Here is a 25,480-nt window from a genome sequence, read left to right as displayed (position 1 = left end):
GCTTAATTTTGCGAATCAGGTTGAACGCATAGAATTTTCAGCCTACTTCATTGGTCGAGGTTTTGTCAACAATTTGAGAATTTTTTGGTCGCCTTCCCGTAAGATTAATCAAAAAAAGTTTTGCCCGAACACGCAATTGTGTCTGTCTAATCAGCGTCGTAGGCACATAACAGACGATAGCAAATCGTAAAGAAAACATAATTTGCGGAATCGCAATGAACCAACATCTCCCCCCCCAAAAAACCCTGAGGCTCTCAAAAATGATGTTAAAACCATTCTTTTTCTGTGAGGTCCTCCGGAAAAGACATCGATTCAAGGGGAGAATTAGAAAATTTGAGTAAGTGGAAGATATTGCCGCTCCTCGGGCGGAAGGGCGTAACTCAATTTCCTCGTGAGCTGCGGTTCACATTCATGCTTTATGGGGCTCATATAGAAACCGAGGTACACCCTAACGTCAAAGAAACGACGCTACAAGCAACCCAAAAGTTGGTCAATACAACAGTGGTGAGACATTGTAAATGGAGGTCATGCCTCTAAAGGACTTATCAATTGTCACTAGCCCAATATCAAAAAACAGCAACGGCAACGGTCTAGCCAGAGATTTGGAATTGGATGAAGATGGAGTTTCCAATCGACATCCTCTCATCAGTCATTAGGGGATGAAAGTAATGTGTGAACAATGTGAATGGCAACACGGCAGGCTCCTCGCCGATACCCTTCGCAGTTCGCACCGCGGCAAGGCTCCATTCAGCCTGCCTCGCTTCCCGTTCCCGGAACTGCTCCTTGCACCGGGGTAACTAAAGTATAAGCTCAAGGAACATTTTTTGTTTCTCATTTTCTGGGATTAACTTTTCTCAATGCATTCGGATTCTGCATAAAATTTCAATCTAAGTGATATAATAAAAAATCCAAAAAGTCAATTATTCACCCAGGAGAAAAATGTTTGGTATTCTGAATATTTATAAGGAGAGCAAATCAATTAATTATCAGAACTAAAGCTGCCATTTTTTTTGTCCTGCCACCACAACGCCTAAAGTGGATCCAAGTCTGGGAGACGATACGGCTTGAGGAAGTGAGTGTATTGTTGGGTTGGGAAAGGTACCAGCAAGGAGCTATTTTGGATTACCGGAGAGAGCAGTTAGTCCAAATATTGAATGTTATCAAGGAAATGGGCCTAAAGCTGTTTAAACGGAACATTTCATTTAATGAGCCCACCATTTTCGTAAAATTCGCAATGATGATCAGAAAGTCTATTATGTCTATGTATCGAAAAAATGAACCACGGTGAATAGAAATGGTTTACCAAAGGGTTTGTCATGTCGCAGTTTTTCAATTTTTCTCAGTTTTAAATGCAACTTTGACAGCTGGTCGAGTGTATTTCGTGATTATACTACGGTTTTAGGGGTGCACGTGTACCAGGAAATTGTTGAGCTATTTAATGTTTTTACCTCAGTGTTCCGCGGTTATCAATAGGTATCCATAATGTAGGAAGGAACCCAGTAGATGTTCAATGCTCCCATGCGTGGGAAAAACACGGTTATTAATTCCGCATAGCACTTACGGCTTTCTTGCCTAAAACTAGCCGAATATGAAAATAAATAATACCCTATTATTATGAATTTGAAATAAAATCGGTCAATTTTTAATCATCCAAACAATTTCTGGGAGTCTTTCGGACGATTAGTGATATTTGAGAAAAAACGGAGGCCTCTTTCAGTACAGTTTTCTGGTCAGACGCTTCTGAGCCCGTTCTATCAAAATTTCATGTTTGCAGTCACTATCTCTTCGCTATTAGGTACAGTAGAATACCAGAGGGTCCGCCTTTCGCCTGCTCTGCGGTCAAACGTACGGGGATTAGTGTCTAATGTGAAGTATCGAGAAAACATGAAGAAACGTAATGCAACAAACAAATCGAAAGCACAATGGTATGCGGTTATGCGAAGAAGATTGAACAATTGGACTATATTTCCCGATTTTTTTTTCTTTCTTTTTTCTCTTTTGGAACTAACATTTTAGGCTCTAGTCATATCCAAGTGAAGTGGTATAAGTATAATTCCAATCCCTCTCCACATCAAAAAATTAATTAAAGTAACTCGATTTTCAGTCTTTTTTTTTTTTCAAATTAATTTCCTTTACTCTCTTTGGATTGGAAATATCCGAGAATATCCCGTATCCTAACTTCCTGAGGGCTTTTCAGTTAATAAAGAAAACTCATCACAAATAAAATGACGGTTCATAAACTAACTGAGATCCCTTTCCGAAATATACCCTCGTTATTTGAATATTGCGGGGAGCATATCATAATCGATGAATATACTTATGTACGAAGTTGGGTTCAAACCAAACATGCAACTACTTTAATTCTGCGGAGTGCCGGGTTGCATACGCTTGATTTTGCGGGCAAAGTCTAAGATCTGCGCAGGCTTTCGCGATAAAGTTGCGAATGGAGGAAGTTGGATTTATTCTTTACACCCTCCTCTTTTAACTAAATTAGGGAAAATTTAAATTTTTAGTTCTTTTACGTGTAAAAAAATCAGGTTATCTGGTATGGTCATATTTAACGAATGGCGGATGAAAGACTGCCTGAGGAGGTACTGAAATAGTTTCCTCTTGGAAGGAAACGTATAGGAGACGCCCAGCAAAATCTTGGATTGGTGGCATTCAAAATGAAATTACGAGGATCTATTTACCAGATGACCTCTGTTCCGATAGACAAGGATGGCGATTAGGTGTAACAAAGCGCCCGCCAGGAGCACTGTAAAAGCGACGGGTAAATAACATGAAAAAATACGTCATGATCATTGATCATTGATCATTGATATTATGGTCGAATCAATTGAAAGCAATTTTTTGTAGATTGACTAATTAGGAATCAAAACATTTGTTTAAAATAAAACAATGTAATGTTGTCTAATAATATTTAAGCAATTTTTTTTTTTTTTTTTTAAATTGAATAAGCCTCAAGATATTCAATATCCGTTCCCTGCGGTAAACCCGTTTCACGATCGTGAATTTTTATGACACATAATAATTGTAAGGAGCCTATTGTGTAAAATATATGAAAGAAATGAGCGAGCATAAACAGTTAAGGTTTGAGAGGAAATAGCGAAGTATAGAAAAAGTAGATGTTATTGCTCTCATGCATCATTTCAGTCAGACGGACGAAAATGAAACACGAGACGACGCAGCCAAACCAGAGCCACCATCCCGTGCCTGGACAAGGCTTTGAAATCGCGGAGGTTGAGCGAATTGTCGCCGACCGTTGAATCAACTCGAAACCACTGATTCTGAGCGAACTATCCGGCCGTGGATAGTTAACTCAAGATTTCACTTTCATCGGAGAAGATAGTCCAGTACCACATGTGCATCCGTGTGCAGTTTCGTGGGTAAAATTGTTGTGATATGTCATTCTCTTCTTTAGGATGTCTAGAATCAGAATTTCGATGGTGTCAAGTTCAAAAATTGAAGTGACGTCCAGAATTCAAGATGGCGTCCAAGATGGCCGCCGCCATGGTGAAAGTTTTAAATTTTGCGGATAGCGTCGAGTCAGATGTCGATTCCTATGTAAAATGACACGAGGAATCCGAATATCACATTTAAAAACACCCTCGACCCAAAGGAGGGCTCCAAATCCAAGATGGCGGCCAAAAATACCACTCAGGGGTACTAATTTGCCTATACGGGTCCAAGTGCATAGTGATGTATCAATTATTAGGTTTTCGGGGTCGTAGAGTCCGAAAATGAGGTCCATTTTTCGCTGCGGCCCTCCAGAGACCCTAAAATCAAATATGGCGCCCAAAATGGCCACCGGTTTTACGGCTGAAACACCAATTTTGCGCAGCTATGATAAGCAATACGTTCAAAATTTAGTTTTGTGGGGCAAGGAGTTCGAATGGGAGATCAAATGTTTATTCCTACGAAAAATTAAGCCTCCGAATCGAAAATGGCTACCGACATGGTTGCCAGTTAGAGGCGCAGGCCGGTAAATGACTATTGATATTAAGGGGATTTGCCAAAGGAGCTAGGGGTTTCGATAAGGGCCGTTTTTCGGCCCATACCCTGAAATTCTTCAATTTTACGATTTTTTTGCTTCTTGGAAGTCTAAATTTTACGGAATGTGTCATGCTTTTGTCATTTTCGGCCTATTTAGGGGTCTAATGCTGGCCTAAACATGAGTCTGAAGGCTAATTTTTGCGGAAAATTCGGGTTTCCTAGCATTCGACGCGCTGCGCCCGCTGTTTCATAACGATCAAATATCATCGGAGGAGCAAATTTTCCTTCAAGTATGTTCTTTAAGGGTGTAAGATATAGTCACTCTGGACAACTTTCGTCGAAGGCAACCCTTGTGCTCAGTATTCGAAACTCACAGGCGCCAACGCGCCAAATGCGCCTAAAACATAGGTCATTGCTTCTAAGAAAGAAGGCTCTGCGCCAACGTGGCCCTTAAAAATTGCCCCTTTAAAATCTGAATTTTCATATTAGGTGATCATTCGAAATTTTCAGCATTACAATTAGTGAGAGCTTTTTCTATTCTTCACGATTTCATCCTTAGTGCTTTTGTCTTCACCAAGTCACAGCTACCTACTAGTTCTGTTACAAAAGCATCTAAATTTGCGTCTAATTTTTCACTAAATATGCCGTAATATATAGGCAAAAAGTCAATCTGGCCCCTAAAAAATCTTCAATGGCGCCTAAAATTCAGGCTTGATGCGCCCCATGGCTCCTAAAACTCAAAGGTGAGTTTGGAACACTGCTTGCGCTCATAGTGAAAACGAAATATTTAGACTTTACTTGTTTTTCATCATTATTTAGGTGGCGTCTGATTAGATCACAAATCTTAGAAATGTGTAATCTTATTAGGCGCAGTTCGAGGCTTTCATAGCGCAAATTTATCATAAAATGCAGAAAAATTACGCTTTCGTACCTTTAACACAACATACTTTCGAATTGCTGCATTTAACAAATCTGAAATTTGTTTGAAATTTTAACTCTGTTTGGACGCATTTCGAGGCTACCGTAACACAGAGCTTCATGAATTTCTGCAGAAAAACTTTTTTTTTACCTTAACACGAAATACTTTCGAATTGTTGCAATCAACAAATCTGGAAATTGTTTGAAATGTTAACTGTATTTAGACGCATTTTTTGACGAAAATTTTATAAAATACTAATCAAATGAACACTGTGGTTTCATTTAAGACTCTTCATCAAAAGAGATAAATATCTTCGAAGGCCTCAAACTTTTTCTCTTCTCGTCTTTCCTCATCATCTTCTGTCTCCTCTTTCCTTCACTCTTTTCCCCTTTTTTTTTGCTTTCGGCGGGGAGGGGGGGTGGGGGGCCTGAGCCCCGTACCTGAAAGTGACATAGAACCCTGTGGGCATATCCGGGTGGTATTACCAACGGCAGGTGGACGGTAGAGTCGTGGGCTGCCCAGCGCATATTGCATCTGTCATCTAGTACCTCGCTCATTACAGATATGAGGCTGAACTAGAAAAACTAAGCGTTTGCTAGATCGAAACTGATTCATCTCGATGAAACATATTAGAAACATTTCAGAAATGTTTCAATGACGCAAATACTTTGAACATTTCATTGAAACATATCCAAAACATTTTGAAAATGTTTTCAAATTGGATACATTTAACACAACAGAAATGTTTTGAAAACCAATCCAAAATATTTTACAAAAGAAAAATTTGGAGGGGAAATGAAATGTTTTAAAAACATTTTGAAGACAAAGTTGCGAGTCATGTAAAATATTTCATCAGAGACAACATGTTTTGAACACAGTTTAAAAATATTTTCATTTCATCTTACAGAAACGTGAAAACAATGTTTTTAAAATGTGTTCAAAATGTTTTCAAATTGTTCTACTATCACTTTTTATAAACGTTTTCAACACATCTCCAACATGTTCTCAGATACTTCTAATTTCGAAGTGTTTGGTGAAATGTTTTGGAAATATTCTGAAAATGTTTCGAATGAATCTACAGCTTGTTTCAAGCAACTTCTCAAAGTGCTGTCAGATACTTTTCCTGCACGACTCAACAACACCTCCCAGCAACCTATCTGACACATTTTAGATATGTTTTCAATTATTAATAAATATTACTGATTGGTGCGGTATATCTCCAACTCATTTTCAAAACGTTTTAATTCTCTTTCCGATCAGCATCCTCAATTCATTTCAAAACGTTTTGAATATAAATCGAACCAGTGTCGCTGAAGTTTTAGAAAAATGTTTTCAACACATCTCCAACACGTTCTCAGAAACTTCCAATTTCGAAGTGTTTGGTGAAATGTTTTCGAAATATTTTGAAAATGTTTCGAATGAATCTACAGCTTGTTTCAAGCAACTTCTCAAAGTGCTGTCAGATATTTTCCTGCATGACTCAACAACACCTCCCAGCAACCTATCTGACACATTTTGGATTGATTTTCAATTAAAAATGAATATAATGTCTTTGAAACCTTTTTGAATATTTTGTTCGAATTTATACGTCACTTAAAATGTTTTGACACGTTTTAGAAATGTTTCATTGAATAACATAGAAACATTTCTAGGACCTTTCTAAAACCTTTCCTACCTAGTTCAAACTGAATCCACCAGAGGGCGTTGAAGTTTAATTTTTCAATTTTACCAAATTTCAGCTTAATTTTTCGTCTCAAGCTATACTTTTTGGACATTTAATTATGTGGAGGTTATTAACACGGTTAATTCCTTGTATGAATCGAGTTCATCTCCATAAAAGCTCAAAAGTTATGGATTATCTAGAATATTGAAACCGTACATCGTGCTTTGCGTATACTTCTCTAAAGTGAAGGTGTTCTAATCCCTCTGATAGGTTGATAATGATGAAGTGTAACGATTCAGCCCTCATGCAGGGTTGGTATCAAGGGATGCCTGCTGTGATGGTTCTAATTCCACAGCGACATTAGTTAAAACAAATGTCTGAAAATTTTTGATACTTATAGCCTCGGTGCCGATACCTCACTGAGATGTGTTGAAAAGGTATGAGAGACATCTATCGGACGTATCTGTGAAACGAAATTTAGGGGTGACATAGAGTTGTTTTAGAAACCTTCTCAAAACCGTCGGGACACATGATATGTTTTCAAGATGTTTCAACAAACCACTGAAAGGTTTTGAAAACATTTTTGAAACGTTTCGACGATACAAAGGAATGTCATGCCTCTCACCGAAATGTTTCAAGAATGTGTCAGATATATTTCTGCGACGAATTTGTGGTGCCGATACCTCACTGAGATGTGTTGTAAAGGTATGAGAAACATCTATCGGACGTATCTGTGAAACAAAATTTAGGGGTGACATAGAGTTGTTTTAGAAACCTTTTCAAAACCGTCTGGACACATGATATGTTTTCAAGATGTTTCATTGAAATGTTTTAAAGAAATTTTTTCGGATCAATGACACATTTTAAAAACATCTTCAATCTGACCTGTGCTACCAGGGCACAACAATTTTACCCACGAAGCTGCACACGGGACCTCTTATTTGTACATGTGGTACTGGACTAAGAGACCGATCCGAGGTCCTGATTTTAACCGCATGCGTTTCACATCCCCTCGCGCCTCCGAAGGGGTTGACAGCGCGGTACGCGTTCCGATCCCCGTCCAGATTTCAATACCGAGGGAATTCCCGGTACAGTTGCCTCTTGATACCTGAGGCCGAGGCAACTCGGATATGAGCTATTGCGGTCTCTGCCCAAAATAGCTGTAAAACGTGTTTTTTACGATTCCATCTCGGATTTTGACCTGCGCCGAAAGGTGACGGGTCATGAGCTCCAAATATGATGTGAGGGACACTCAGACACGTAATGTACTGGAATATGATCAGCCGTCGCCTTTGGGCCCAAGTTCGAAATCGGACTTTCCTCACAGCATAACAGGGGCCTATTCATGGCTCTGGAGCCCAAAATAGCTGAAAATCCATGGTTTCCACGATCCTACCTCAGATTTTGACCTGGGCCCAAAGGTGATGGGTCTTAAGCTTCGATAATGATGTGAGAGACACCTAGACCCAACACATACTAGAATCTGATCAACCGTCGCCTTTGGGCCCAATCATATTTAGAGACTCGGTAAAAGTCCGAAGTGGAACATTAAAAGAATGCAATATTCGGCAGTTTTTATTATGGGCCTGAGGGTGGCAATTGGTCATGTTCCAGTATGTTCCGTGCCTAGGTTTCTCTCACATCATAAACGAGGCTCATGATGATCCTCCACCTTTGGGCCCAGGTCAAAATCTGAGGTAGGACTGTGGATAACATAGATATTCAGCTATTTTGGGCTAAGAAGTGAGAAAAGTTCGATTTTGAACTTGGACCCAAAGGCGACGGTTGATCACATTCCAGTATGTTACGTGTCTGAGTGTCTCTCACATCACATTCGAAGCTCGTGACCCGTCACCTTCACGTGCAGGTCAAAATCAGAGGTGGAACCGCGAAAGATGCGTTTTTCAGCTATTTTGGGCTCCGGAGCCATGTTCAGGCTCCTGTTTTGCAGCCAAAAAATGCGAGAGACAGCAAAAGTCGACTATTTCTATAAAATATGCATCGTCAACTTTCAAATATCCAAAAAAAAATTCCAATTCCGTGGAGGGGTCGATTTCGGCTCAAATCACAACCCCTTCTTTACTTCCAAGCTTTATTAACGATACTGAAGTTTGAAGAGGACGGCAACCCTAAAATCGAAAATGAGATAGTATTAAAAACTGAAGCAGGAAGGTATAAGAAGCAAAATTGATCCGTCTCAAATGAAAAATTCGTAAAATCGGCAGAGATATGAAAGATTGTATGTCTGACTGATGACGTTATGCGCTCATGGTGCGACTGCCAGGGTGTCTGCAAGTCCGGAATCTCGGAAAAGTCCGGAAACAGTACTGATTTATTAAGGGCGGTCCGGAAGTGTTGAAAAAGTGCGGAAATTCCGCAAAAAAGTCCGGAATTTTTGTCTAATTTTTCGTCATTTTCGTCGCAAATTTAAATTTTTGAAATTTTTCTAATTTCGTCGAATGGAGGTACTGAAAAAGTACGGAATATTTCTGTTGGAAGAGGTACTGAATTTCTTGAGAACGTACTGAAAAAGTACTGTAAAAGTACGTATTTTTGACCAGCCTGTTTTAGTAGTCACCCTGGACTGCGGTTCACACGCACACAACTCGGAGTCTGGCGCGTTCATTGTCTAGCGCCGCGAAGTCGCCTAAATAGTCACACCTAAGCAAAGAAAAATGAGTCGGCCAGGAACGATCGAGATCGGGGCGAACTAATAACTTGTCGCGAACACGCGTCGGCCACTTGACTACGGAGATCGTATGCAGAGTGCAGACTGCGAAATGTGAGACTGAGCTCATGACGTCACGCGCTCAGCTGTTTTTTCGCGATAGTGGCTCAGCGAATGCAGATATTCGCAAACGGATTCCAGTATCGTGCATTGCACACTTTTCTTTGTCGATTTAGCCAAACTTGTTTTTAAGGTTGCCGTCCCCTTTAAGACAAATAACTTCTTAAATGGGTTAAATTTACAAAGGAAACTAATAAAAATGCCTCTCATTCGTTGGCGGAGAGGTCGGTGGTCAGTTGCAAGCTCCTCAACTATTAAACTCTTAGTTTTTTGTTTGTAAATATTATCAGCGCAACCTATCCAATCAAACTGACTGTGAGCTTCGCTCTGGTTCAGGGCTTAACGGTCCTCTAAAAATAGTAAACAGAGAACGAGTCTAATTAAGCATTGTAATTTTAGATGCTTGGATGATAAATACCAGAGGAAAAAAGGTTTGCACGATTACAACATAAACAGTGAAATAAGGTAAAAAATTGTTCATTTTCAGTTGTACGCCTCGAATTGTCGATGTAAAAAATCAGGGAATTTTTTGTCTCCAAGTCTGTAGACACCCTGAACAAGCGGTGAAATGATGAGAAAATTAGAAGGGTAGATAAATCTGCGGTCCAATGAATGGTGCCTTTGTACCCAGATGGCGCATTAAAGAAGTGCGGTAATCGTGAATCGCGAACATGGTTGAAGAACAAATGTTGGAGCAACAAAAATATGATTGAAATTTCAAGGGCAAATTCAGGTCTTGGGGAAAGTGAATCCTCAAAATATTTCCTTTTAGGTCTCCTTTTTTTCTCTATGACCTCAGTGATCTGGGATCAAGGTGGTGGCTATATATCTCAGCAGTTGCAGGCGAGTTGTTTGCTCAGTGGTCAATGCAGCAGCCAACCAGCGTCAAGTAGAAGAAATTTTACAGCAGCTTAGCTACTACAATTGTTAAGAAAAATCCGCCAGGACATAGCATAAAAAGGCTGCTTTATAATATTTCTAAAATTGGAGAATATATGGAAACTGGAAACTTTAAAATACCTTTCCAAGAATTGAAATTGCCTAATATTTGAATTTCCAAAGTACCCCACAAGGGACATACTTACATGTTACTAAAAACAGGAAAATGTAAATTAGAATTGACATATAAGAACATCTTGAACTCAGGAATAAAGGAATATAAGAAGTTACCAAAACAACTAAAGGAACTTATTATAGGTACGGCGCCATTCTCAAAAATAGCCTGCCACTTGAAAGCCCATATAATGAATGAACTATGTTCAGAAAATGAACAATAGGGAAGCACGTTAAAAAATGGATTGCTGACTTAACAATTGAATTGTTAAAAAATATGTCCGACATGTTTCAAATGTCCATTTTACACTAGTGGAAAGCTTATTTAACCATGAGGGTGATTATATTGGCATTTTTTGTGTTGTAAAATCTACATTGAAACATCTTGGACTTTTGTTTTGACTACAAAATTGTTAAATCAGCAATTTAATTTCTTCCGCAAGAGATAAGCGAGGGGGAAGTGGGAAAAAAAACAAAAAGAAAGAGAAAAAGGGACGAAAAAAGAGGATAATGAAACAAAAGAAAATAAAATCAAACAAAGAGGCTCCACCCGACTCAATGGCCAAGCATCATTAGTGGGTGTTTTATTTTCGTTTCTTGTTGTTTTTTTTTTTTTGTTACATATTTGTCTATAAGCTTTGTATATACCTCTGTACTAAAACGAAAATAAATTAAATTCAAATTAACTAACACCTCAATACCAAGGCTGAACCTCATCATTCCATGTAACTTTATTATTTCCCGAAGAGGAGCGGATACCTCAAAGGTTTCAAGAGCATCCTGAAATACTAGCTAAACAATTGATAGCTAGTTCTTCCATTAAATACGTTGACAATACCTTATGGCCGGAAGATCTGACCACTAGACTTTTTAATGATATTATTTTATTAGGCCTATTGATGCTAAAATACAAAATCATGAAAATCTACAATGGCATTTACGGATATTTTCTATAATTGTAAATTTGTTTCAGATAAACGGATATGGATCTCATCCTTTTCTCTTGAATGTTGCTAATGGAGGGCAAAGTCACGGAGTGTTTTTGAAAAATTCTCATCCAATGGGTAAGACTGATTCATAATTAAAGGATTCTCTCACTAATGAATACCTTTCCTTGCTATGTTAATGGAAGATCTTCAATACCCAGCTAAGTTTACTCATTATCGTAATTAATGGGTGGAAGTCTGACTTTTTTCTAAAAGAACATTCTCTTCAACATTCTACTGTAACTCAAAATTTAGTTCAACATCTTTGCATGGCTGTTACAAAAAAAATTTAAAAAAAGAAGGAAATAAACAGATAAAATAAAATATTATAATGTGCAAAATAAAATGGAGGAAAAGAAATCATTATGGTTTGATGTGTGAGGGAACACTAATAGACACACTAATAAGAACACAAGCACAGAAAATGCAAAATATTTTGCTTCAAGCTTGATTCCTAGTCCATTGATAGGACCCCGCACACCGCTTATGGGAAGCTGCACCATGAAGAAACCTTAATTAGGTAGATTTCGAAGAAATATCTACCTATTGCAGACGGTACGACCTCGAAATTTTCGCTCAAAGAGCATCGATCCTGAAGCCCTGAGTGGCAAAATGTAGGGGATATATATATATATATATATATATATATATATATATATATATATATAGGGTGTCCGCAAAGTAACTGAAAAAAGGGTATAATTTTTAAACAAAAAAAGATAGAAGGTCGCGGTTTGTGGCATTCTTCATCATCCAGAGGGGGAAATTTTTCGATGGGGGGTTTTTCTTGGTGAACCCCCCAGGGGGGCCCCAAGGGGGGGGCAACTTTCAAAATTCAACTAGCAACCCCCATTTTTTTAGACATGGTTAAAAAGAACTTAAAAAGACAAGAAAAATGACGCAAATAAAATTAAAATCGGTTCACTCGTTCAAAAGTTACAGCCGGTCAAAATTTTTAAATTGACCACTTTTCAAAAAATCACCGTTGAGCTCCAAATTACCGAAAAAACAAAAACAAACCTGGAATGAAAAGTTTGAAAACTGCCCTTTAAGGCAAGGAAAAACAACTGACGTTGTCACAAGTTTGGATGGCATTGTTTCAAAATAAAATTTCGGAAAATTCAACATGGCGGCAAATTTGAGGAAACGCGAATAATGAAAATTCCAGAAACTGTTATCTTTCAAATACCCTCTAGTTTAAGGAAATCAATGGTATCAACTTTTTTTCCTTTATTTGGCCAAGTAAGAGCGATAATTTGCTGACTTTAAAGTTGTCAAGCGGGACGCCTTCAATCGTTGGAGTATGCGACATCACATGCACAGGATTAAGTGTGCTGTCAAAAAATGAAGCCGATGTGAAAAAGCGCTCCTCCTTTGGGATGCTTTAGTAATGTTCAAGGTCCTCATCCTCAAAAAAGAAGAAAAGAGAAATTAAGCAATTTTTACCCACAAACTAGGTGAGCCCAAAAAAACATGGTATATCCTGATGGGGTAGGGGCGGTTGACATTTTTGACATTTCTCTATCTGAAAATTGAAAACGCAAGAATAATTGTGATTCTCTAATTCCTGGCACTCCAAGTTGGCAAGAAGGATATCTGCTACGCTTTCAATTCCGAAAACGCCGTTCTACTCTTGATTATTATCTGAGTTGAGATTATCTTATTGACAGCCTCAACCTCACGATTTGAGGAACCGATATTTTAGGTAATATCTGATGCAATATCTGATCGGTAACACTATTTACGAATCTCAAATCAGTATGCTAAGTTCTCTTGATCATACTGCGTTCTGATTTAGTTGGCAATTACTATTGTAAATTTACTATTGTTTGCAGCAAAATAAATATAACTTTGAACATTTGACGGAATAACAGAACATCAGGTATAAGAACTTCCACTTTAAAAAATAATAATAATAAAAAAATTGCTCAATTTTTCTTTTCTTCTTTTTTGAGGATGAGGACCTTGAACATTACTAAAGCATCCCAAAGGAGGAGCGCTTTTTCACATCGGCTTCATTTTTTGACAGCACACTTAATCCTGTGCATGTGATGTCGCATACTCCAACGATTGAAGGCGTCCCGCTTGACAACTTTAAAGTCAGCAAATTATCGCTCTTACTTGGCCAAATAAAGGAAAAAAAGTTGATACCATTGATTTCCTTAAACTAGAGGGTATTTGAAAGATAACAGTTTCTGGAATTTTCATTATTCGCGTTTCCTCAAATTTGCCGCCATGTTGAATTTTCCGAAATTTTATTTTGAAACAATGCCATCCAAACTTGTGACAACGTCAGTTGTTTTTCCTTGCCTGAAAGGGCAGTTTTCAAACTTTTCATTCCAGGTTTGTTTTTGTTTTTTCGGTAATTTGGAGCTCAACGGTGATTTTTTGAAAAGTGGTCAATTTAAAAATTTTGACCGGCTGTAACTTTTGAACGAGTGAACCGATTTTAATTTTATTTGCGTCATTTTTCTTGTCTTTTTAAGTTCTTTTTAACCATGTCTAAAAAAATGGGGGTTGCTAGTTGAATTTTGAAAGTTGCCCCCCCCCTTGGGGCCCCCCTGGGGGGTCCACCAAGATAAACCCCCCATCGAAAAATTTCCCCCTCTGGATGATGAAGAATGCCACAAACCGCGACCTCCTATCTTTTTTTGTTCAAAAATTATACCCACTTTTCAGTTACTTTACGGACACCCGGTATGTGTGAGGGTGTGTGTGTGTGCGTACGCGCTGTGAGGGTGGGATTGTATGGCAATGGTTATGGGGTCTGCACACACGCTTCTGTTCCACCTTGTAGGGACACCTTATCCTTGTGGGGTCATTTTCCGTGGCCCCACAACCAAAATCGTGACAGAAAGTGGCATTTATCGGCTATAAAAAAACCTGATAGGTCAGGTCAGGTTAGGTTAGGTTAAATTAGGTTAGAAGAAATTAGGCTGTTTCGGTCAAAATATCGTTAGGTTAGGTTAGTTTTACAACAACACACAAATCCAGTGGCCCCACAACTATTGTCGTACAGGACTGAGGGTGTGTGTGTGTGTGTGTGTGTGTGTGTGTGTGTGTGTGTGTGTGTGTGAATTCTGCGACCGCTTTTTTTCGGAACTATCGATACGATCAAAACGACACAAACGATATCTCTTCACTGTTATGAGGTCTACACCAAGTTTCCTTTTTCGTGCAAATCGACCCATCTCTTAGTTCAGTAACGTCAAGGTCACTGGGAGATGATTTTTCGAACCCGTCCGATAAGAAACTCGTCTCATCGTGACCTTCAAAACAACCTATATTCACCTACCCTCTAAAACCAACCCGTATTCGGAAAATCTCAAGTTCAAAGGGGGATGATTTTTCAAACTCGTCCGATCTTAGTCGGTGGTACCTCAAACCACTCGTCTCGTCATGGCCTTCAAAACAACCTATATTCACCTACCATCTAAAACCGCCCTTTATCCTGAAAATCTCAAGTTCAAGGGGGACAATTTTCCAACCTGTCAGGCTCATTAGCCGCAACTGTTTTCATAGAAATGATTAGTCGAAATCTACCTTTCGTTTCCACTGTGGCTGGAAAGCGTTCTTCTTTTGCTTTTTTTATGGCATTCGATTCTCATCAAGATGCTAATGGAAAGTTATTATTGCCCCAACTTTCTACGATGCACAGTTTTTGCAAAAACGGCCGAGAAGATTCAATTATTCGGCGATAAAAAGCCAGAAAGACCCCTCATTTCAGCACTCGAGTGCTGTGTGACAACCAGAAAATCAGGGGAACTCCCGCACCGACCGGCAGTCTTATCTCGGATTCCGCACGCCGTTTTGCTCGACCATCCAAATCAGATTTTTGAGGAGCATAAGAACAGGAAAGTCGGAACGTCAACCGGACGAGAGCGGGAGGGAGATAGCCCCAGAGTCGACAGGTATAGATAAGTAGACGGACACGTGCTACGTTTTTTCCTTATTTACATCGGGCCTGTTCTCGAATACTTTCTTCTTTTTTAGTCATTGTCGTCAAATAATTGAATCTTCTCTTAGGTTTTTTGCGAAAACGATGCATCGTAGAAAGTTGGCGCTATGATGACTTCAGATCAGCATCTTGAGGAGAATCGAATGCCATAAAAAAATTAAGGTTTCTTCATGGTGCAGCTTCCCATAAGAGGTGTGCAAGGTCCTTCTATGGAAAGGAATATATTTTATTCTATTGACCCCAGACAAGTTAGTTCATTTAAATTTTATGGAGAGGAAAATATATTATTCTGCTCACCTTAAGCAAGTCGAGTTAAGATATTAACTTAAGGTGAATATAAATAGCTTTTGGAATATGAACATCTTTAATAATAAGAATAATATGTTTAATGCAAACAGATATGAAAATATTAATCGCCTTTTCCTCGGTAGTACATATGACTTTAGATTGTTAGATTGGTTGTTTCCGTTCAGATTGTTCTTAACAAAGCAAAAGGCATATTAGGAAGTTTATCTATTATAATTGATCATGGAATATGTTCTTCAGGATTATTCTACATATATACCTAACCTAATGTATAAAAATTCCAAATCATGTAGAATTATTACTAATAAGGGGATATCATCAATAGCACCTTTAATAACAACTACCTAATTTTTTGTCTGTGTATAGGAGACATTTTTTTATCTATTGATACCACCATTACCACCTAGATGAGTGAAAAATTATATTTTACTTCACTGATAAAGCTTGAAATCGTTAAAACATAGTTCTTTCCACCATTAAGAAATAAAAATAACGAAAAATAAGTAACTGTAAAATGGCAGATACACAGTTTTGATGTGAAATTAGAGAATTGACCAATGGAGTTGATCTTTAATTTTTTACCATTCTAACGGACTATCATGTACATTTTTTTATTTCTCCCATTGCAGAAATAATTCTACAGCCTGCACCTGCTATCACTTACAGAGTTTTAGGAGGAGTCTTAGACTTTTATTTTTTTGTCGGCCCATCACCTGCTGATGTGACCAAACAGTACTTTGACCTAATTGGATATCCGTTTATGCCTCCATATTGGAGTTTGGGTTTTCATATGTGCAAGTAAGTCACCACAATTTGTCTAAAATTTATTTTTCAGGCTCATTCATGTTCCGAGCCAGTGGGGTCACCTAGGATCAAAAGCACTTTGGTAGCACGTTTTAGGTTACCAGCATGAGACTTGATGAAAATGTAGTTTTGGGTACCTAGAATGAAAATCAGTTGGGACCCAAACTGGATCCCTCTAGGTCTCTGGTGGCCGCCATTTTCCAAGATGGCCTCCATGAAGTGATTTCCATTATTTTCTCACTTTTCAGGGGTTCTAACTTACCGGGGTAAAAAGAACTTACCTAAAATCATAGGAGAATCCTCTATCAAATCCAAGTGCCTCTATTTAAAAAAAGGAATTTTTTTTTTGCAGACCTGTGTTATTAATTTGATTATTTTCTTTGTGATTACTTCCTCCACCAGGTACGGCCAATCCTCATTACAAGTTACAATGGACACTCTAAACCGAACCATGGCCGCTGGAATTCCTGTGGTAAGCTCCTAGTGACTGGTAGAATAAAATGTGTCAAAGGTTTACAGTAATCAGACCTAATTTCGATTTACATCTGCCATCTTTTAGGATTGTTCATGATACATAACGTCTAGGGGGAGAAGGATTAAGGGGATTGTTACTCAATTTCTTTTTACACGATTTAAAGGATAAGTACCAATGTCACAATAAGGCATAAATATTTCAGTTTTTATCCGATTTTTAATTTTTTGGCACGTGTGGATGATACAAAACTTGTTGAAGACGAGGCGAGGGTCTCATGAAGTCTCGGGGTTTTTTATGACTTCTAACCAAATCGTCACCTTGCTGGAATAGGACACATTCCATCTGCATTCTAGACCCATTTGCGGCAAGAACCATATGTTTGCAAATTTCAAAGCTCTGGCACTGTGGAATGTTTTTTACACAAGTATTATGCTGTAGGCAAGGGGAAAGGGATGTATTTGATCATGCCCCTCTCCCCTCTCTCCAGAGTCTTAGGCTGGCCCCGATTTAGTCATACGGAACCAACCCTGACTGCACCTATTCCTCGCAGATTTGTGTTCACAACTTTTTCTCTATAGAAGCTTGCATAAAGTTAAGCGCAAATAATTCGGCAATTACTGAAATTAGTTTGGCAACACTAATTAGATGCTCGGTCCTCTAATTAGATGTTTCGTCCACAGAGTTCTCTACTTTATAAGAAGTCTTGTCGTCAATTATTCGTCCAATTGAGATGATTGATCGAAGTTGTTAGTTGACCAAATAATTGCCGAATAATTTTCGCCCATCTCTGAGCTTGCAGCTTTGTGTGCTTGTTTTATGCTTAAAGCACTTTTGCAGATTGTAATTCCTTGTGATTTTTCAGTTATTACTCTTCCTTCCTTTTAACTTACTTTGAAAAAATATTTTTTTAATTTCTGTTGTGAATCAGCTCTCTTTCAATCGGGTAATTCCTTTAACCCTAGTCTGCCTGAGCCTCTGAACCAACGAGAAAGCCTGAGCGGGGTCAATTTGACCCCAGCTGAAAATCAATTAGTTACCTACGTTTTTTTCATGTTTTTAGTTAATATCAGTGCACTAACCTTACAGGCCTTCACCATAAAGCATATCTAAGTTTTAAAAAACACGGCGCAGGGTATGCAACCATTTTATCATACACATGTTGCCATGTTGTTCTCAGCATGAGAAAAAAAGATCATAGGGCTACTTAATACTGAAAACGAAAAAAATCTGAAAAATTTTGCTTGTTTTATAAGTTTCTAAAAAAAATTAAAAAGAGAAAAATGAATACACCTTCAAAGTAAGCTTTTGTGATGCTAAATGGTAAAATATATGTTATAAGGATATCTGACCCCGCTCAGGCTTTCTGGGGGTACTCGTGAATTTTTTGATCTCTCATGCACATTTTTTTTATTATTATTTTTCCTTCAAAATCGTGTTCCTAGATGTTTTTGTAGAGCTATTTGTGAAGGACAAAAAATTTCGTCCATACCACGAGAAATGGCAAAGAGTTGAAACTCCCGTGGGGGCAGACTAGGGTTAAATAAGTTCATATGGCTGTACAGGGCTGGGCTGTACAGGGTTTTTCCGGAGAACAGATTATCTGATTCCTTGTATCCTGAGATACCCACATATATGTAGTTTGTACTTGCTCACATCAAAATTATGGATTTGAAAGCAATTTGAAAAAGATCATCTCCGAAATTCATGGGTCTCTATTAAAACCATGACCATGTATATGGATATACGTCATATATCATGGAAGACGTGTCAGTCTTGTAAACGGAATGGTTTTTGATGAGCATGCGTAACACTGAGCGGCTGCTTATAACCGCAGGAAAGTTCTAGGGGGACCACCTCCTAAGATCTGCCAGGAGAATCATTTTTTGGCATGAGGGCTTAATAATGACTTATTGTTTCTAGAATCGGCAACACTCCTTTCATAATTCCTGAGAATTTTTCAAGCTCAACAAAAAAATTTTTCTAACAGTGATAATAAGAAGGGAAACTATAAAAAGTAACGTATGGATCCAAGAATCCATAAGAAAAATTAAACACTATTGGAAAAAAGCCAAAAATTATGCACAAAATCTCTATGTTTCCCTCTCTTCTAACTAATCATGGCACAAGTTCAATGCAGTTTTTTTAAATCGTCCTTTGATTATCAAATTTTTTTTTAATCCTCAAATGAGGGAAGTTTATTAGAAAGACATTAACAAGGTGGAACCGGGGGGGGGGGGGGGGGCGCAGGACCCCGACCCTAAGGCCTCAGTACAATCTATTAAAAGTTGGTTGCCTTGAGACATATACACCTTAACCTATCTTTACAGACGTTGTGACAAAATAAGGCATTGCAGAAGGCAATGTCTAAAGAATAACTTTGTTTAAAAAACAAGAGGTAAAATTCAAAGTGAATAAAAGAAATTTTGACTCATTTACAGATGGTCCAGAAAAATCCCCAGAAGAAAAACCCCCAAGAAAAGCCTGCTCCCTTCTCCCTCCCCAGTCCGGGGCTAAGTTTAATGGCAAGTGGCTTAGAAGCCTGATTTGGAGTGCCCACCGATCTTTTCTCCTGACTGAAAAAATTGACTCTCACTATCGTCAAAAGATGTAGGTCAAGCCCACAACGGTCAGCCCGCACGCACCTCCATTCACGCTCAGGAGAGAGGGGGGATTTACTATCCTTAATGTAAATATTTTTAATGGACTGAAGGTCTGAAAGAAAAGAATAACTCAGCATAAAGCCGTTATGAGTATTGAGCATGTCAATGTAACTTAGAAGGAAAAAAGGAAATTTAGACAGACTTAGAATAATAACTCAGATAAAAATATCCGTTTTGATTGAGTTTGTTGTAACTTCACCAAAGTGTTGATTGTTTTCCGGTCCAGGACATTAAGACACTTTATCTCGACTAGACTGACTCACGACAGACTGGAGCGTTTTGCTAACCGTTGAGATGGGTCCCCTGATCCATCCAGCAACCATTCCTCTGGAACGAAGATTAAATAATTTCACTGAAAAGTGATTAATGAATCCGAATTGTTTTTGGGCTAGGAAAACTTTTGCGACGCTGTATCTCAAATTGCCAGACCGGCTCCGAACATGACTGGAGCGCATCGCTAGCAGAGATGGGTCCACCTGTTCCTCCAACAATTGGAAAATCCGTCCGAAGTTCCAAAACCTTCTATTTTTGTATGTTTAACTCGAGGAAAACTGGTGAACGGAATTAAACCTCCTGTTTTAAATGCACATGTCCAGATGCGGAGTGGGGGTGGGTCGGCGCCCGCTAAGGTTTGAGGGGCCTTAGTTTCGTCGGACAAGGCCCTGGGACCTTATCAGCGGCGAGATTAACTTGCGCGATTACGTCGAGCGAGACGGCGCACTATGGTCCCAATTCACTCTTCAGTGATCAAAAATCATAGCGGCTCTCCGTTTGAGTATAAATACATTTAAGATGTGTTTTCCTCATGATTTTGATGCGCTGAATCCGAATTTGACCTCCGCTTTTCCCTAAAAAATCATTTGCAAAAGTTACCGACATTTTTTCACATAATCCACAAACTGCCATACGATTGGCTTGTTATACTTGCTTAGATTGGATGAAAACCATGCGTTCATTGCACATACATGTACAGTCCATGCAAAATTAAGGATGTTTTAATTTTTTGAAACCCCCCACCGATTTTTTTTTTTTTTTTTTTTTTTTTTTAAGGATAACTAAACTGAAAAAAATGAAATAGATCTAAAATTCATTTGTATTTTAAAAATGTCGAAAGAATGCTTCAGAGAAGACTTTTCTTTATGTTGATTTGCCGGGAAACGCAAATCGGGTACATAACAATGTTGAAGAGCGGGGGGTGCAATATTGTCACGTTAAGGAAAATTCAATCAACAATGAATAAATATTCGGGGAGTAAGGAATTTTACATCAATAGGTACTTTCTAGGATGGAAAAGAGCATTTTTAAAGATAAAACTGCGGAACGGAAAACTTTTCAAAAAATCTCAAAAAGCAGGGGGAACCAAATTTTTTTCGAAACGGTCAACCTCAAAAAGATTCATAGAAGCCACATAATGGCGTCTCTGTAGATGCAAAATTGCTTAGCACGTGTTAAGGCTGCAATTACAGGTGTTTTTCAGGGCAAAAAATTGAGTTTTTCTGGGGCAAACACGTAGTCACGTAAAAAATTCAAATTTGGTCGAAAAAGCAGGCGGAAGCAATTATTTTTGGTTCGGTTGCCTTCCTAAGGATCTGTAGAAACGACTTAAAAGTGTCTCTGGAGGTGCCAAATGTCTCAGAATATTTTTCGAGGGGCTTTCCAGGGTTGTAATACAGTATTTTGAAGGAAACACGCAGGTACGAAAAAGATTCAAAATTCGTTCGAAAAGCAAGAAGAACCAACAATTTTTGGTTTAAAATCCTTCTTAAGGATTCATAGAGACTACTTAAGCACGTTTTTGGAGGTGTCGCATGCCTCGAAAAAGTTTAAGTCGACTGCAGATTGATCGATGGCTAAACTTGCTAAATACCGTTATTTTAGCCACCGACTTAGAGACCTAATAAATTTGATTTCTCGAGAAAAAGCAAACCAAAGCACGAAATATTTCTACTGCAGCTTCCCAAGGATGTGTAGAAGCTCCCTAGGGGTGTCTCATTAGGTGACCTTTGGTGACTTTTTTTTAAAATGAAAGTACGTGGGAAAAATCGGCATTTTTTCATGAAAAATAGGTACCCAACTTCTACCTTGTGTAGAATGTATCAGAATGCCTCGGAGAAAAATTGTAATTAGTGCGTTACAATCCTCTTAGAGTCCTCTACAAAATGGTGTAAGCAAGAATTCTGAGAGACCATTTCATGATTCAGGAGAGGCTCCGAACGCTTTGTTAGAAATAGCCGCTTCACGGGTCAGAAAATACATATCAGACTATTCGCACAGTTTGTAACACTTTCAAAGTGACTAGAAATTTTTTTGAGGTATACTATGTGTAGTTTATGACCCGTAGATACTATATTTATCAATTTTGACTCGAAAAAAAAATGTCGTCCAATTTCATAAATATCGATTTTTGAGCGCTCCCGAGCGGATTGGGACCATAGTGCGGCGAAGGCACGTTGCACTACGCGATGTAGCAGATAAAAACTAGGCTCTAAGCCTTTTATCACTGAGAAAACTCGAAGATAACTTCAGGCAAAGATATCTATCGCGGAAAATTCACACATTGTCTTGAAGAGGAGACAAAGACGAGTAACTTGATATTAGAATCAATTCGAAAAACGTCCGAACCACACACTTTTCGAATTAAAAACTCGGAGCGTTACAGAGACGCGTCCGTTCACGACGGACGCTGGTAATTATCGCATTGTCATGTTGATAAAAAGAAATGTCTAAAAGCTGTGGCTACTCTAGGTGAAAGGATGCTCTTTGAGCTCATTTTTGTGCATATTAAAAGACAGTTACTTCAATGATGTGAGGAAGTCTGACTCTTTTCTAGGTGTAATTTTAGACAGTTATTTTTTTGCTCCTTAACTAATTCGTAAATGTGTTCCTAGTGTGTGTTCGTAAATGTGTTTACCACAGTGCACTAGTTTTCTTATGTATTTCCAATCAACTTTGTGCTAAAAACAAGGATCTAAGTTATTTTGTGGAGGTACAAAAGTGGTTCTCCGTAAAAACTATGTAATAACTGAACTTGTAGCCTTCACTACCACGAAGTGCCAAGTAACTATAAAATGTTTTTTTAAGGTGATCGATCAAAGAGAGAATGCCCTTCAGTACTGTTTTTACACTTTAAGAATTCATCAATTTTCATCAAAACTCCACGAATTTGAATCTTCTGCGTTTTTCTCACATTTGTCATTTCTGTTTTACGTGGTTTTTCAAAAGTACTCCTCAATTGTTCGAGGGTCATCTAGAAAGGAAGTTCATTTATTCAATACCTTCTGAACCAAGATAAGCAAAGAAAGTCTGTAAAAAGCGTTGGGAACTCACTATTTTCATCTTTCTAATGGGCTATAGATTGGTAAATTTGGTCTAATAGAACTCAAGTAGATTTTTCTGAACCCATCTCCCCTCCATGCGGGTTGAAAATTTCACAGAGCGCTATTAGCAAATGAGTTACTGTGTCTATCGTTTGTTGCAAGAAAGTGACATAGAGGTGGTTGAATTTCATGTAAAACACGAGAAATTACATTTTTTATAATAATATAAGCAGGATTATTTGATAATTAATGGGTCTAGACTGCAGTTTGTGAAAAGAATTGGTTAACCTGTTAAGTTCTGCTGCTGAATTTAGTTCCGGTGTGTGAATTGCACTCTATAATTCGTTCTCTAACCAAGAAAGGTGACCATAGCTGCTCAAATTCAGGATAATTTACCGAAGAAATGTTGTAATTGCTGCATATTTTTCAAAATGATGCATCTTTGACGAATTTTTTTCAAGAGCGGGCGGAATAATATGAAAGGCTGTAAACAAATCAGTGAGTGAGTGAGTGCTAAAGGTGACAATTCAGTTAACTTTTGTTCGGATACAACTGATTTTAAAGTAAACACGGTCAATCCTGCAATTTCATAGCTGATTAATGTTTTTCCTTATGGTTTTCATGATTTTCAAGCATCTCTAAGCCACCTTTTTTTTGCGATGAGCAAAAGATACAGCAGCCCACTTTTTGATGGGGCTCTGTGAAATTTTGGACCCGCGCACAGTGTGGCGTCTTTATGGACGATGCGGACAAAAATCGGTGGAAGATACCTAACTTTAAATGATGAAGATAGTAGCACCGACATAGGAAAACCCTTTGGCACTATCAATGTAAAACACCCGAGGAATAAGAAAATGTTATCTCTCAGAATTTTTTGTGTATTTTTAGACAAAAGTTTATTTGAAGTTGGGAACTTCGAATCAGCCCTGTGTTAACAATGTAAAAGTAACGCGAAACACCCAATTTTTAACTTCAAATGTCTCTGACAGTCACAAAAAATCGCAAGATCTTTTTTGTAGAATTGAAGGTGGATATGTGAGGATTAAGAAAATTTCAACAACCCAGAAGCGAATTTGCGTTTCAAGCAAGAAATTTTCATTTGAAGTTGACGTCTTTTTCCCCTGTATTTCTTATGGACCAGCGATTCTATCCATTTGCCGCCGACTCTCTACTCAAAGGGGTATGTGCAAAACGGGCCATTTGGGGCTCCTGGCGGATACCTTTGAGACTTGCCCTATTCATTCACCAAACAATGCCCCATCTTTTCCCGAAGTTTCAAGCCCCCCAAAAATTTTGGGGAGACGCGGCGGGGGGCCAAAGTTAACGACCGGCAACATTTTCGCGAATTTATTACTCGAAAGCCAAGAAGTTTTGGGAAACGCAGTTTAAACGAGCGTATTCAGCGCAATAAGAGCTTTCAGAAAATGTATAACATCATAGGGTTTTGTCAACTTCAGCTCGAGTTATCGCCTCTGAAGCGCCGGAGTGCTCAAAAAAGACCCCTGACTTTTTCTCGTTCGGGCCGATTTAAAAAAAAGCCATTTTTTTATTTTGATGAAAAACTGATATGTTATTCCGGACTCTCTGTAGCCCTTCTAGCTCTTTACCGCAGGCTGGAGTAATGTTTTAGTCGCGAGTTATAAGAGCGAAAAGGAGCGACGGTTGGGAAAATCGGTTATTTTGAACTGCGCGCGGCGACGGATCAGGAGACATGTGGGAACAGTGCGAGTTCGGCCCAGGAGTGTGATTCGCCGGACTGAGTGGGAGGGTACGTTTTCCCTCCGATCAAAGCCGCGCGCGCAGTTCAAAATAGCCGATTTTTCCGACCGTCGCTCCTGTCCGCTCTTATAACTCGCGACCAAAACATTTCCCCAGCATGCGGTAAGGAACTAGAGGGGCTACAGGGAGTCAGGAACAACATATCCGATTTTCATCAAAATAAAAAAATGTTTTTTTTTTTTTAAATCGGCCCGAACGTGAAAAAATAAGGGGTCTTTTTTGAGCGTTCCGGCGCTTCGGAGGCGGTAACTCGAGCTGAAGTTGACAAGACCCTATGGTGTTAAGCTCTTATCACGCTGAATACGATCGTTTAAACCGCGGTCGCCAACACTTCATGATTTTCGAATAATAAATTCGCAAAAATTTTGCCGATTTTTAACTTCGACCCCCCGCTGCGTCTCCCAAAAAATGGGGGGCTTGAAACTGCGGGAAAAGATGGGGTATTGTTCGGTAACTGAATAGGGCAAGTTTCAAAGGTATCCACCCCGAGCCCCAAATGGCCCGTTTTACACCGACCCCTTTCAAGTGGTTTTGACCGAAGAATTTGAAAATGAACCATCATTGTGGGTCAGCAATATCTTTAAATTTAAAATGACAAACTCCAAAGAAATATTCAGATGTCGAGTTGTTGATTTTTGATTTTTGTCTACAGAGGGCTGCACTCTACCTTGGGGAGGGGAGATGGGTTCAGAAAAATCCACTTTTCTATAGTTCTATCAAGCCAAATTTAATAATCTACAGCACATTAGAAAGCTGAAAGTTGTTGCTTTTCAATGCTT

At 38.7% G+C, this 25,480-nt stretch overlaps 1 protein-coding gene across 4 annotated transcripts in view; it reads left to right on the top strand.

Annotated features, from left to right (window-relative positions):
• The window catches only part of LOC109033364 (lysosomal alpha-glucosidase), a 115,975-nt gene that overhangs the window by 38,150 nt on the left and 52,345 nt on the right, over positions 1 to 25,480 (top strand). For all 4 annotated transcript variants that reach the window (XM_072305076.1, XM_072305080.1, XM_072305086.1 and 1 more), the window contains exons 4-6: positions 11,390 to 11,480; positions 16,296 to 16,464; positions 16,873 to 16,942. In XM_072305076.1, the coding sequence (XP_072161177.1) occupies positions 11,390 to 11,480; positions 16,296 to 16,464; positions 16,873 to 16,942 (330 nt within the window). The remainder of the gene's footprint in view (positions 1 to 11,389; positions 11,481 to 16,295; positions 16,465 to 16,872; positions 16,943 to 25,480) is intronic.

Source organism: Bemisia tabaci, chromosome 1 (genome assembly GCF_918797505.1).
Source record: "Bemisia tabaci chromosome 1, PGI_BMITA_v3".
Lineage (NCBI taxonomy): Eukaryota > Metazoa > Arthropoda > Insecta > Hemiptera > Aleyrodidae > Bemisia > Bemisia tabaci.
Note: the sequence above shows the minus strand (reverse complement) of the source record. Positions and strands in the feature narration are given on the sequence as shown.